The 15,680-nt window shown below is 33.5% G+C and overlaps 1 protein-coding gene across 2 annotated transcripts in view; it reads left to right on the top strand.

The window, feature by feature from the left end:
- The first annotated feature begins 7,544 nt into the window (after nucleotides 1–7,544).
- Nucleotides 7,545–15,680, top strand: part of LOC106753467 (mRNA-capping enzyme) — a 32,763-nt gene continuing 24,627 nt past the window's right edge. The window contains exons 1-7 of one of the 2 annotated variants that reach the window (XM_014635279.2): nucleotides 7,545–7,864; nucleotides 7,971–8,001; nucleotides 8,231–8,446; nucleotides 13,469–13,607; nucleotides 14,891–15,042; nucleotides 15,269–15,352; nucleotides 15,451–15,513. In XM_014635279.2, coding sequence (XP_014490765.1) covers nucleotides 8,312–8,446; nucleotides 13,469–13,607; nucleotides 14,891–15,042; nucleotides 15,269–15,352; nucleotides 15,451–15,513 — 573 coding nt within the window. In that variant the 5' untranslated portion in view covers nucleotides 7,545–7,864; nucleotides 7,971–8,001; nucleotides 8,231–8,311. The remainder of the gene's footprint in view (nucleotides 7,865–7,970; nucleotides 8,002–8,230; nucleotides 8,447–13,468; nucleotides 13,608–14,890; nucleotides 15,043–15,268; nucleotides 15,353–15,450; nucleotides 15,514–15,680) is intronic. The other variant, XM_014635280.2, reaches the window with a different exon arrangement.

The raw sequence follows: 15,680 nt of genomic DNA, 5'->3' as shown, positions 1-15,680 counted from the left end.
TATGTTTCTGTGACGGAGAGGTCATGAGTGATTTGTTGTTGGGGATAATAGGTGTAATGGATGATAGGTTGAAACCATGAGGCACAGTCTGTGATGGTAAAAACGACTGTGGTAATGGGTGAATGTGAGTTGCGTGTGATGATATCTGAAGGATGATCATGAAGACCTGTGTGCCGAGAAAAAAAATGTTGCCCATGTGCTTTTTTTGTCTTGATACTTTGATCCTCAAAACTTCCTCTGCTGCCAAGAACCGAATTGCTCTGTACCTGCCAAATTGCAACGCCAAATTGCAATGCGAAACGCTGTTGTGTCTCCTTTGTTGTGTTGCATATGTGGCTTTACCAAAATTCTTTTTTTTTTCATTTTCTTAGTTTTCTTCTTTTTTTTATTTATTATTTTTTTTAGACTAAAAAAATATAAAAATAGAATTAAAAATAATAAAATAACATAAAATAAAATAAAAATGAAAGAAAATAAAATAAGATAAAAGTAAAATCAAATTCTATTATTTAATCTCCCGGACGAAATTGGGTGTTGACAGATGATTTCAACCTCTTTGGTTTTCTTGCCATGAGCTTAATAATTTTGCCACTTTTCAAGTGTTGAATTTGCTCTATTAGTGGAAGTGAGAGAGGGTTGGACATTGTATCGATGGATGGGGTGGAGAACATTGAGCAACAATTATTTGTTCTATGTGTTCTTTGGTTAGTCTTTCCCCTTGATATACCCTCAAAGCCTCACAGCCCATCAAGCCTCTTTCAACTTCATGAAGTCCTCTTTGGGACCATTTCATTGAGAGCCCTTCCTTTTGTTCAACGTTTAGATGAAGAAGTGTTGGTCTATTTTGCCTTTCAGTGGCTATCCTTTCTGCTTACAAAGGGGGACTTTGTTGAGTTTATTTACTTCCAAATTCATTTGCTTGTTGTTCCCAATGTTGAATTTATGGCTTATAACTGCACTATTTACCAGAATGACGTTTCTGACTAGGACTGAAGTGGATGGTAACATTAAGTGGTTTAGAACTCCTTGATGTTGCATTATTCTAGAGATAAAAAAAGGGTAATAACACCAAAAAATGTAACCATCCATTCCTCTGATGTAACTCATGAAGTTTATGTAAATAAAGTGAGGTAGATTGAACAAAATTCCAATCATCATGTGGTAGATGGCAGACCTACCCAATGTGATCACGAGAGTTATTCTTGTGAAAAAAGGTTTTAGAGCAAACATGTTGAACTGCCTTTGCATGTTGGGTAAGATCCTTGTAGATTAACTCTATACCAATATATTCAGGTTTGCAGTTTGGCCTGTAGAGTAGCTTTTCCACTTCTCTTTCTCCTTTATACACCAAATCCCAATCATTGTAGTAGCAGTTGTCCACTTTGGGACACTCAGTGGCCTAAACTATGGCTTCGATTTTGATAGATACTTCTTGACCTAACGCTTTTGAAATAATTTATTTTACTCTTAGTTCTATATTGGTCCATAATTGATGAATCAGTTCAGGCAAAATGGGAGAATCCCATTTAAAGAATCGATGAATCCCACAACGATGTTTGTCACACAGTATGTCATAGTCATGGATTCTTAGGTCCTAGAGATCAACCCAGTGTTCCAAGTAAATTTTGATCACTTTATCCATGGGTAGAGGTAGAATGGATGCCCTTCTTACATTAGAAAATACTTCACCAAGGGTGATGACTTCTTTCGGTTGAGAAACCATGATTTTTCAAAGGTTCTTGAAAGTTTTGGGAAATAGAGGTTTTTTAGAATAGGATTGTGGTGACTCAAGAAACACGACAATTAGGGTTTTGGTAACTCAAAGAATACAAAGGGTTTTGGTTTGGCGGTTGTGATGTGAGAGACAGGGGTAAGATCACGAGGTTGTATTTGTTAGAAAATTTGAGAATAGTCATTATTTCTTATTTTAGTGAGTCCAACGTGGCAAATTATGACGTGGAAGGTTAAGTTTTAAGTGGAATTATACTTTGAATGATGTGTCATGAACCATACTACGAATTTTGTTAGAAGCATTTTGCGTCTGTACTTGTGATAGTGTGTAGATGGATTGTCTTAGACGATGTTATGTAAAACATCACTCAGGCTACATGCCATAAACATTTGATTTTCTAGACGTAAAATAAACACACTAAAGCATGTTGAATCAAGTTCATTCAACGATTCTCATATAAAAAAAGATGAGATTCATTTAATGATATATTTTGATTATCTTTGAGAGTTCTATGAGTTATGGCTAAAGAATTTAGTTGAGTTTAGTGTTCCCTAAACGGCAAATACTATCTAGACGCTTGATTAGTACTAATTAATTTTCACCATTTATGATGTGTTAAGCATAGGTAGTTAGATTGCATGCATGTGTGTGTGTGTATATACCAACCAAAAAGGAGTTGATGTTATACAGAAGGTTATTTTATAGCGAAGAATGATGAGCGTACCGTTTTGCTTTTTGAGAGTTCAACTGATTACCATTGGGTATAGTATAGCTTACGCGTTTAGTATAACTCTCTTAGACACTTTTACATTTAATTTATTTAGCGTTGCGTTGATGGATAATTGAGACAGGAAATTTGCACAGGAAATTGGCAGCACACTAAAGTACTAAAAGACATAAAACAGCAAGGAAAATTAAGGACTCAATACAAAGGAACATATGAAAATACTACAACAAAAAGAATACACACAAACAAGAGGCAATCACACTAAAAACTTTATGCATACATGAAGAGAAAGATCTAAAAATGAGTGGAAATAATTTTGCATGCTTCGAACCTATATTTCTTTTAAAATGAAGTAAGTAGAAGCTCAAAAATTGATGTCAAACTCACACAAGAAAAGCAATAAGTCTCGTCCAGAAGCAAACAAGAAGCTAATGAAATTTTATTTCCAATGTTAATTGATGCAACACTTCATATTTTTCATTTTTGGCCAAGACAAGACAAGATTGTGTATATGTGTTTGATCAAAATGAATTTTGTGTTTCAGGAGTACATATACTAGTGCAAAACATATAAGCAAAGCATACACACTTAAATCCTAATTTGATCCATCTTAATTCATCATACAAAAGGAATAATGCAAAAGAATCTAGTAAGTGCAATTCAAGAAAAAATCTGGAAAACTCTTAAAGAGGAACCACATATGACTCACATCAAAGGCTAAACATAGAACAAAGACTCAATATAGGCCAAGCAAGATAAGAAATAATAGTTGGAAAAACAAACAAAAGAGAACTTAGAAGTCTACTTGTTGAAGAATTCTAAGAAGAGATGTGCTTGAACATGAAGGTTCATGTTTGAACTCTAGAGTGTGGTTGGAAAAACACTCCTAAGCACTAATTTGAAGTCTTTTGATCAACCTTGAGGTGTTCTTGATGATGTGCACAACCATCAAACTCAATCCAACAAACATAATACCAAAAACAACAATAAATTAATATTGATCAAAATAGGAATAACAAAAACAACAATTAAACTTTAGTGTATTGAATGAATTAACACCAAATGAAAACATCAAATAATTGAATTAAGGTTAAATAAAGCACTGGAAGTTGATCCTGACAAGCCAACGAAGCCACGTAATTTTTTATTTACTAAAAATGCATGCATAAAACGCAAGATATCACAAAAACAATGTTGAATGAAAATTCACATCCATGTTGAGCGAGGAAAACTAGTGTTGAGCATTGACGGAAAAGTGTAAAAAGCTTCTACCTAGCATGCTTTCCTAAAGATGACCAAACCTAAGGCTCTAGATACCACATAATAATGAACAATATGTCTAGATAGAAATAAAACCAATAACTAAATAAGAACAATTAGAAATGGAATTAAAAAGACTAAAATGAAAGAGAGAAAGGAAAGTAAACTTATGAGTTTGAAGACATTCCACTTAGAAGGATCCAAAATAAATGTTAGCTTTAAATAGAGCAATTTGATAACTCATATTAAGCTTCACAAACATAATGTATGTCATCATTTGAACTTGAACTTATGGTGTCTACAATGAGAGTGTAAGCCATTGTTTGTTTAGACTCTCACTTATAAATTTATATTCCTACTACTATATCATTTTTGTTCCTTGATCAGTTCTTCCTATATTTCTTTGGATGAGACTTTATGACCCATTATGATGATGTACTCTTCAGATAATGCATTTTACAACAAATGTTTGACTCTAGCATTTTAATGGAATGTTTGTCTTAACTTTCATTCCACATTCTTCGTTTAATCAATTTCTCACTTTCACCACAGATATAAGAAATACCATTCATATTGATTTTTTATAAGGCAATGTCCATTCTTTTAATGTAGGTCATCATTTTAATACACCAATCATTAATCTTTTGCAAAGTTGTCAAACTACCTTTTTGTTAAAAAGTTTTCCTACAACACTATTCAACCCTTCTTCTAGTGTTTTCCAGGTATTCCATGATGCATAAAAGAATTTATATTGGTTCACCTCACACCTTGAGGCGACGTCTAGTATCTTAAGCAACTTGCTTAAGAGTTTCACTAACCAAATCCTCTAACTAGCATAAGTATCAACCTCTCTAGGTTGCAACAAGTTTAACCTCTAAGTATCCTTCTCGATCTCTCCCCAAGACCAATAACTCTCAATTTCAAAGACCAATAACAATCTCTCACACAAGAGAGTACAATCAAGCTCATATGGTATACTTTACAATGTGAGGGATATTACAATACTTAACACTCAACCCAATATCACTCTACAAAATATGAATTTGATTTTATGCTCTCAAAGTATTCTCAGGTAATTTCTCTAGAATATTTGACAAATTTTCAGCAGTTTTTTTATTTCTCTCGTATTCTTCTTGTGTTCTTCATCTAGATCTTAGTATTTATAATCACGTTGTGTTGTTTGACCATTGATGCATATTTAATTCAGTATATTCTTCATATCTTCAATATTTTGTCCTTGCTTCATTTAGAAGTTCTTGACATTACATTCACAGTTATCAATGCATTCCTTTTCTACCATTCATCAACTTGAACTTTAAACTTTATACTAATGTGGCTTCAATCATTTGAAGATTCTCTTACAGATCTACAAAGTATTTTTCATAATCGTGATTGGTTTATAAACATATAATAATATTTATCATTTTCAACATTCAGCTTCATGAGTTGACTCGTCTAATACAAATATTTAACATTTGACTTCATGAGTTGGCTTTGACTCGCATGATACTAATACTCTTCTAGTACCTTATTGTGTTTGCATTGACTCATTTACTGCTTGTAGGAGTTTAGCCTTACTATATCATGTTGACTCGTTTGATCATCATATATCTTTACTAAGTTCAACTGCATTTGCATTGTTTGATTTGTCTAATGTCATGGTTGTCTAAGAACTTTAGTCTTATAGTCTAGCTTGTGACTCATTTGATTAACACTTATTATTAAGTTATTCAAAGCTTCAATTTCTTTCATGTTGGCTTCAGACTTCAAGTATCATATTTTTTGTATGACTTGTGCTTTTGTTATACTTAGCTTAAACTCATTGAATACATATTAGTTGAACAAAAACATATATCCACAGTAATGAACATGGAAGTCTAATATTTAGATATTTACAAATAATGAAGCCTTTGACCTAGCTAACCTTTCCTATATCCAATGCTTGTCTAAGTATGTTGTCTAAGAATGCTTAGCTATAGTAAAACATTTATATTACCAATTTAACTATCTTATTTCATTATAGATTTTGTCATCATCAAAACCTACTTATTGACAGTCTCGGTCTAAGGGGGTTTTCAGTGTCTAATGCTAATCCAAGGTATCCCAATTAGGTCTTAAAAATAATACGTGCACGTGATGTCGGTAAGGTCAACAACAAATTTTTCCATGAGAAAACCTTGAATCACTTCAGACATAACATCTACCATCCAAACAACTATCTAATTTCTAATCTGTTGTACTTCTTTATCTAATCTTTTGCTTGATTTACGTATTACTGTTCAAGAATATGCATTTAACTTTTTTCTTTAATGTGAAAATCTACTCCTACAATAACACCTAATACACTCTACCATTGTAATTATTGACTTATCCCTTGTTAGCACTTTATTTTTGTTTATTTTTTTTAATAAAATTGTTTTTAGTTTCGTTTAATTTGCAATTTCATAGAATTAAAATAGACTTCAGTTTTAGGTGTAAAATTGGAGTTTTATAAAAATTGTTGTTAAAATTGTGTTCTTAAATATGTTTAGAATAAAATCCATGTTTTTTCTTTAGGAAAATTTAAATAGAAATAAAGCGCTAATTATTATTTTTTTAGATAGGCTTTTTCCTTGTGATTTTAACTCTTATTTTAGTTTGTGATTTTTGTAGAAGAACCGGCTGACTTTGCAATTCAGGGCTTTTGACCCAGCCAATGTATGTCATGCTCAACTGGAATCAAAGACTGACCTACGCTGAACTATGAAGCACAAAGTTGAGCCAATGATGTTGAACCAAGATGAACCAGTGGCGATGGGTGTAGCCATGGTGGGTTTTGAATTCAAATTTCAATTCATATGAACTAAAGGAAACTATTCTCGATGTCCATATACAAATGTAATCTCATACCCAAAATAAAAAAGTCTTATCCATTAAATTATGCTTAAATATAAAAAATCTTTTAGGTATAATTAATTAAAATCAATGTACCACTTTATATCTTTTACTTGGTTTCACATTGCAAATGTCACTATAATTAATCTTTTGTACCTCATTCATTCTTTATATATTTATTTATACTCATTAACCATTTTTTTAATTTTTATTATGAAAAATACTGGACATCAAAATTGAAAGTATTTTTTAATGTGTAGTTATAAGAACCATTTTTAAAGTAAAAATTAAAATGTTTTTTAGTATACATATTTCATTGTACTTTTGATAAAAAGTTACAGCTATTTCTATTATATAATTATAAAAGGATAAAAATTAATAAAAAAATTTATAATTATTTCATATGTATAAAGTTTATTACAGTTTTAATATAAATATTCATTTTTCTTAATTAAATTTTTAACTATGTACATGTGCACAAAAGTTAAAATAACATAAACCTTCTTAATTATAAACTTAATACCGTGTACAAAAGGTTTTTTGAAACTTAAATTACATTAATTATTACTCTAAATTTCTAATCATTATCATTATATAATATGGAACAAACTAAAATTAAAATAACATCTAAATGTAATAATTAATAATATAATATGACCGTCACATCTTTATATTTGATAGTGATAGATGGTAATGCCGTGGAAAAATAAAAAAAAAGAGATATAAAAAATAAAACGAAAATTTTCTTTTAAGAATTTAAAAGTCGAAAAAAAATAACTTAATTATTTATTAGGATAATAATAGTTTGATAATATTTGAATACTATATATATGTTGATATATATTAATATTTATAATTATTATTATTATTTTTGAAGTAATTTTGGATTCATCCTTTAAACTAGATATTAAAATGTTGTATTATCCTATTTATTATTTGGAGACATAGTTGAAAATCGCGAATTTCTTCCTCTGCGACCTCTTCCTGCTAAGTGCTAAGCGCTCTTTCTCTCTCCCTGCCTCCGTTCTTCTTATTCGATAATTAAAACACAAAGCAACAAACAAACTTCACTTTCTCTCTCTATCTAACTCTAACAAACAAACCTCTTCTCTCTCCACCTCTACTTTCTCTCTCTAGGGTTTCGAGGCGAACTCTCACTCTCGCTCTCTTAGCTCACCAGGATTGTAGGGTTCCGTTTTTGCGCGAATTGCTTAACGGTGGTGATCGACCGAGTTTTGATTCTCCGCGTTTCTCGTGGATTGCTTGCTCAGGTTTGTGAATTTCGACTCTTCTGCGTCTTCACTTCTGTTAAATTCTACGCCTGGGTGGATTTTGATGTGTATGAGAGTTTTGATTCTGCTGACGTGTGCTCCTCAGAGTTGGGAGACGTGAGGTAACGCGAAACAAGGTGGGAAATTCGCTTTTTAATTTGTGAAAATTTGTTTTGTAATTGGGGTCTATTGCGAGAACCTTGATTTTGCGTTATTTTATTAGTTTTGTTGTTTTTCGTGATTGCTTTAGCATTTCGTAATTGAAGGCATTTTGCATTTTTGTTAAGAGCAGTAAGGTCGTAAAGTGTTGAGTTGTAGTAATTGTGGCTAGCTGGTTGATGGGTTTGCTGTTTTTGAATGGTGCAGGATTGCTGCAATTACTGACACACAAGGTTGTGGGGGCATTGAATTATACCGTGGCGGACGAATGTTGTTACTTGATGCTTGATGATTGTTGCAATGGACTTGAATGCCTCGCCGCTTCCAGAGGAAGATGAAGATATTTTTGAAGAGAAGATACATGTTGAAGAGATTCATGCACCCGAAGAGCGTCCAGAAACTGGAGCCGATATAGCACGCCGGGTATCCTTCGTATATAAATTTTTGTCCTTTTTGATACCTTTTCTGTACCATGACAGTGACCTAGTTTGTTGGCTATGTGGTGCCATGGACAAGGACTACTGTGATGGTACTTCCTCGTATTATGGGATAAACTGTTTATGATTTTTCATTACGTTGTTTCATCAGGTTTGATTGTTATTTATGAGCTTGCAACATGCATGATGATGCCCCTCACTATTTTTAATTTCAATTTTAATTTTACTGTTGATATCGTGATGCTTGAACTAATCTTTTATGAGCAGCCTGTGTAGAGCATCCTATATTTTCTTTACTTTGGTGTATAAATTGATGTTTCCTGATATGAATATTTAATTCTTGTTGATTGGCGGATAGGTGGATGTTTTATATACTCCATGCAATATTATTTGCATCATGTTTTGATCCCTTTCGTTTTTCTGGTATGATTTTAATATTAATGCTGAACAGCTACCGTAACATCTTATGGGGTTGCAGTCTGGCCTGGTTAATTTATAAATCTCTTTCTGTTTTCACCTTCATTGCATACTATATGAAATTGTCATATAGATTGACTTCAGCTTCTACTTCTTTTTTCTTAAAAGCTAATTTTCAAGTTTAAATAGTTATAGTTACTAAACAACATTACTCTCTTTTGTAAGTTCAACTTAAAAGTAACTTTTGAGTTCTGAAAATTCAGGCCAAACAGTATCTAAGGCACTATGCCAGTATTGCAGCAGCATCAGCAATTGCAACCAAGCATTCCACCATTTAGAAAAAAAAAAATCATATGTTCATGTGAATCCATGCAGTTGTGCATATGTAGGAGAACGAATTCATTTTTTAATATTTGATATTGACTTGATAGTATTAGTTTGTTAGTTGTTGAGCCTATTTCTGGCTGGTTATTTTAGTGAGGTGATGGTGGTATTTGGATTAAATACTTCATTTTGATATCTACCTACTTGCAATAAAGAAGACCTATGATTAATGACTAAACGAATTTGGATTAATTTTAATTTTACTGCCAAATGTGCTCTAATGCAGAGTAAACGAGTCAAGCAAATTTAGGCTTTGAATAGTAAGAATTTTGTGTCATCTATGTTCATATTTCTTCTCATATTGACAGCATTTGTGTGTGAATTGAAGTTTTTGTTTAAAAATAAGTATTAAGCTGATTCTTTTGGGGGTATAACTAAGCCAAACCAATAATGTGCTTAATAGGCTCTCGAAAAATAACAGGAGAAAGGGAATTTGAGATATCTTAACTTAGATCACTCTTTGGATTCATATTCATATTTATAGATATTCGTGTTAGAATTATTGGTTAGTGTGTGTGAGTTGTGTGTGAGCTGTGTGTACCTTAATGGTAGAATAATTACTAAGTCTACCTATGTTAGGGTAGTCACTAAGACTAAAGTAGAGAGTAGTGTGTAGGGTTATCTATAATCATTGTACCTAGCAGTCTAGGACAATTCCTTGACCTTCCATCTCCCTATTGTATCAATTCTTTATCTATATAAATAATAGAACATGAAGAGGGTCCATTAAGCCCTTTAGAAATATATCCAATCTTCGGTGTTTTGGTTTTTGTCACGTGAAAGGCTCTTTGCACCGCAGATGCCGTGTTGTAGCAGCTCATGTGGAGTTGTTATTTGAGCTCATGTGGAGTTGTTATTTGAGACCGCCCGCTGAATTGAATCTTTCGAAGTTGAGTTTCAGATTTGTCCAAACCCTCGTACGGATCGGTTCTCGTCCCTGCAGTTTGATGTTGTTTGTTGCTGCAGGATGTCATCCACTTTTAGTGGAAATCTCTTTGGTCAAAGTCATTTATGCGTGTTGATCTTTAGCAACTGTGTTGCTTCCAATCCCAATCAACAATTTCACTGTTTCCACTGTTCACAGTGAGGGGGAGTATGTTTCCAAGACACTGCAAGCCGAGTATGGTAGTCTCTGTAGTTTGTAACTTTCAGCCACTACAGGCCCCATAACCCATCCATCTCAGAGATGGGGATTCAGTCCTTGCAGTTTGTCATTTATGTTTTCCAATACACTGCAAGCCAAGTATGGCAGTTCAAGCCACATAAGTATGGTAGTCCCTGTAGATTTGTAGCTTTCAGCTACTTCAAGCCCCATCACCCATCAGTCTCAAAGATGGCAGTCCCTGTAGTTTTGTCGCATTTAACCACCGTAGGCCCCATCCTTACTTGATGAGGGATTTTGTCCTTGAAGATTGTCATTGTCCACCACTGCTCTCTGTCATCCACTTTTGAAGTTGAAGTTTCACATGCTGCTATTAGTTGTTCGTTGACATGTGATAACACGCTGCCTCACACTCTTGAAGAAAAATCATCTAGTTCAAAATCGAGTTTATCTATTTCAAGCTTGGTTCATACAATTTGTATGCTCCAGCTTGAGGGGGAGTGTTAGAATTATTGGTTAGTGTGTGTGCTATGTGTATCTTAATGGTAGAATAATTACTAAGTCTACCTATGTTAGGGTAGTCAGTAAGACTAAAGTAGAGAGTAGTGTGTAGGGTTATTTATAATCATTGTACCTAGCAGTCTAGGACAGTTCCTTGACCTTCCATCTTCCTATTGTATCAACTCTTTATCTATATAAATAATAGAACATTAAGAGGGTCCATTAAGCCCTTTAGAAATATATTTGTCTGTTTTTAATCTCAACAGTATCTTGCAACTAAAGTACAAAGAGAGAGGAGAGGAAATAGAATAGAGTTCACCCCTTGGACCTTGAATACATATAGGTACACACCAAACCTTTATAAAGTTGTTCAAAAGTCCATATGAGATGTGTCAAGAGACGGTTCCTGAATGAAAGGGACAAAATATGACTTAGGAGATTCAAAAGACTCAGCTCTAAATCAACTCTCCCTTGAAGTTGAGGATGCATGTAAACATATTTAGTTTCATCAGAAGTAACATCCGTGGAAGTAAAAAACTTTCGACTCAGAGGATGATAACAACAATATCCAAAATTTTTATTAGATGCATAACTTGTGAATATGCATTTAACAACTCTAGAATCTAACTTTCCATGGTACTGACTATGGATATAGACAACACAATACATCCAAGCAGCGAACTATGAAGGTTTGATAGAAAATGAACAGATGGAAAGAAAGAAGACATGACTCAATGGGACTCAGACTATCTAGAACATGTGAGGGTAAACGTTTAATAAAACAAGTAGCAACGAGGACAAATTTGCCCCAATAAGATTTAGGGACATACATTTGGAAAAGAAGTGTCTATGTTATCTCAAGAAGATGCTTGTTTTTCTTTCATGAATGCCATTTTTTTTTGGTGTGTCCACACATGTGAATTCATGAACAACCCCATTCTTGGAAAGTTATTTAGACTGTCATGATTTGCATATTCCCTCCCATTATCATAACGTAAGTGTTTAATTGATTATATATGAAGAATTTGACAAATAAGGTAAAAGCTTCAAATTTTTCTTTCATGAGAAAAATCCATGTAACATGGCTACAATCATTTATAAATGTGACAAACCATTTAACACTAGATATACTAGTGTTTGATGCAGGCCCCTAATGTCAAAATGAACCAAATCAAAAGGATGAACACTCTTTATATTACTTAGAGGATACGTGGCACAATGGTGCTTTGCAATTTGACATACATCACATTTAAATGATTAAGAAAACTCTTTAGAAAATAAGGAAGGGAGCATAGATTTTAGAAACAAAAAAGTATGAAGTCCTAGATGACGGTGGAGAAGCCAAATTTGAAAGGAGTCAAAGGTAGTGCAAGATTGTAGACAAGAGGTAGTCATTTGTCTTCTAATACTATTATGATTCTCTAGAAATCTGTAACAGCTGATTTCATTCTAACAGTAGTCATGCCCTTTAAGGTGCATTTGGTAAATTGCACCCATTGGAGATAATTATGACCATTAAGACGGTTGTCATAAGGCAAGTGTGGAAGATTAAGTTTTCTTAATGGAGTTACCATGCTAAAATAAATAATAAAGATTGCTTATCTCCTTCCTAAACGAAATAGAAAAGTAATACTGAAAGCTCTGGCGACGGTAGTGGCAACAACAGCTGCGAAGGCAGCAGCAGTGACTCTACAATGACAATTCCAGTGACAACTCTGCTGGTGACAGCTCCAGCAAAAGCTCTAGAGGTAGTTTGGCAGTAGTGCGACTCTGGCAAATGGCAGATGATGATGGCTTATGAGATTAGCCACAGCAGTGTACTAAGACTTGAATGGGTGCACTTATGCAATCCAAATCGTAATGAAGAAATGCGGAAGCAGGAGTCCCAAAATCAAGACCGCTGATATCAACGTGAAATGATTAATGTGAAAGAAAGAAGATTCTTATTCAATTGATCGATTTGATAAAATACATCATCCTCTATACATAGAGAATTCTAATCCTGACGTAATGATTACAAAGAGATCTCTATAACCTTCTAACAACTTCTATTAGTATACTTAATATCCTACTAACAACACAATATTTAAACCCAAGAGATGTGACGTTGCTTGGCCCCCAAATGTGAAAATGAATGACAAAATAGAGTTACATCTTGGTTCATTTCGCTTAGAAAAAAGATCTAACACGTTTCTCTAATTGACACAATTCACTCTAGGACTTGAAGTTTGCTAAGTGAAGGAACTATTTTGTTTTAATTTTGGCAAATGTGGATGACCAAGCAATCATGCAAAAGTTGTATAGAAAACAACTTTTATATAGTTGCTCAGAGAAAAGTAATATAACTTGGGAAAAAAGAATTTGATAAATACTTTTAAAAATCTTAAATAGAAGACCGCAACCCCAAAAATAGATGTTGTGTGCTATGTTAATTTTTAATTAGAACAGGATGAATTCCTGAACAGTAATTCTTTGAGAAACCAATCATAAATCTTGCGTATTTTCTGCTGCTTCATTAGGGTTTTTGAATAGTAAGATTTTTTAGCTGGTTTTTTTTGCCTGTCTTTTCATTCACTCAATTCCTTTATTACTGCTTGCTTTTAGGAGCGTGAAGAAAGAAAGAGACGGTTGAAGAGAGAACGACCAGATGACAGACCTGTACAGGTGTCACAGTCACCAGGATATGATCAGCTATTTCCCTCTAAGAACCTTAAATCGTATGATAAAAGCAAGCTTCCTCCAGGTAAGAGTTTCTTTTCATGCAGCACTTGGTGCCTTGCATTTGGTAACTACTGATGCTAAATTTTGACATTTCTTAATATGTTTTATCCTTATGACATTTTTTTTCTGTGGGTTATCATTGATGGTAAGTGTTGACTAAAGAGGCTATAATGCTGCTATGGCAGAAAGTGGTGGTGGAGAAATGCCACAGACTGCCATTTTATTATGATGGTGGTGTGGCAGGTTCTTTGTTGTGGGCTATGGTGGTCAGGGGGTGTTGATGGTGTCTGCAATGGCTGTGGTGGAGTGCCTTCTGAAAATGCAAGAGGAAAGGAGCTTGGTCATGTGACCTGACCTGCGTAAAAGGGCAAAGAAAATGTTTGGGTTGGGTGACCCAATCTGAATATTGGCCCTAAACATTTCGAAAACCATGAAAGAGAAAAGAGGTTGGGTCACCAACCAAAACCCAACTCGTTACCCTTTAATAAAGAGTACATTTGATCATCACACCCTAATAAAATAAAACAAAGTGTTTGATTTATGAGACAACATATTGCACCTGCTCCTACAAAATGCACCAGCACTGCACAAGCACCGATACTGATATGACCTGCACCGCAATCAGCAACAATGAGTTTGTGACCAAAGCCAGCACCACTCTCTGACTGTTCCACCCAACCACCATGGCTGCCGATCGTTTTGTCATTATTTGAAGTCTTCAACTTGGTGTTTTGATATCATTTTATTGTTATTTGAAATCTAAAACTTCTTGTTGTTGCTAGTTTTATGTATTTTTCTTTTGCTTTGTAATTTTTTTTATATTATTAATATATGTGCAATGCTAATAATCCTCCTAATAAAGAATGTCTTAAATGAGACAGTGATGTGATTGATTTGTTGAAAATATAAAATGCATTCAATACTTACCATATAAAGGAAATAGGATGATTTGTAGATAGTAAAACTTGATTATTCTTTTATATATATACATTATATTTTTAATCTGCCATGATATATTATTCTTTGGTCATATGCTCCAATGATGTATCTGTGTGGCGATTTTTGGTTGGAAGACATAATCTGCCCTTAGTAGCACTCTGTATTCAGTTTTATAAACATTAATGGGGAATAAATTTGGCCAAATAGTTAATTATAAGTTTTTGTTTATATGGTGGGCTTTGGATTGAATGGTCCAATTCAGAACATTTTTTTATTTATAAAACGCAATGGACACAATTTTATTTGCTTCAGTCCCAAATTACAATTGTTTTACATGTACATGAAAGACTTATTCTTTACATGCAGGGTGGTTGGATTGTCCTTCATTTGGCCAGGAAATTTATGGCATGATACCTTCCAAGGTTCCACTTGGTGAATCTTTCCGTGATTCCATTCTTCCTGGTAAAAGATATTCATTTAAGCAAGTGATACATCAACAGAGAGTTTTAGGGAGAAAAGTAAGTAGAATTTTTTCAAAAAAATATAACACTTCATTTAGATTTTTGTTTCTCTGTTTTTTGTTCTTTTATGTCACTGAATTCTCTTCAATTTTGATATCTTTTTGTTTACCAACTGCAATCTCTGCTTATTGTCTTTATCAAAACAATTTAGAGAATTAATGTTCTATTTCATGCATAAAGTTTACTGTTTATTTTCCCATTTTGTTCTCATGGTTTTTTGCAGCTTGGCCTGGTGATTGATTTGACAAATACCTCTCGATACTATCCTGTGTCTGATTTAAAAAAAGAGGGCATCAAGCATGTTAAGGTATGCCGTGTCACCATCTCAAGATTTGATAATTTTGTCTTTGAAACTGTGGTGCATCATTCTTGTGCTTACATTTGAAGGTCATTATTGTGGTTTAGATTCAATGCAAGGGGCGTGATTCTGTACCTGATAATTTAGCTGTGAACCAGTTCGTCTATGAGGTCTTGTTCTTTCCATATCATATTTTGTTCTATTCCATAATTATTTAATAGAGTACTTTTAGCCTTTTTTTTTTTCTTTGGATTGATTTGGAATGTAGTTTAGTTGTTGTAGCTCTAGGAAATAGGAACATCTTTATTATCTCTGCAATATGCTCCGAAAATATACT

This window comes from Vigna radiata, unplaced genomic scaffold (assembly GCF_000741045.1).
Source record: "Vigna radiata var. radiata cultivar VC1973A unplaced genomic scaffold, Vradiata_ver6 scaffold_133, whole genome shotgun sequence".
In the NCBI taxonomy this organism is placed as follows: Eukaryota; Viridiplantae; Streptophyta; class Magnoliopsida; order Fabales; family Fabaceae; genus Vigna; species Vigna radiata.
The sequence above is the reverse complement of the archived record's forward strand: the minus strand, read 5'-3'. Positions and strand labels throughout refer to the sequence as shown.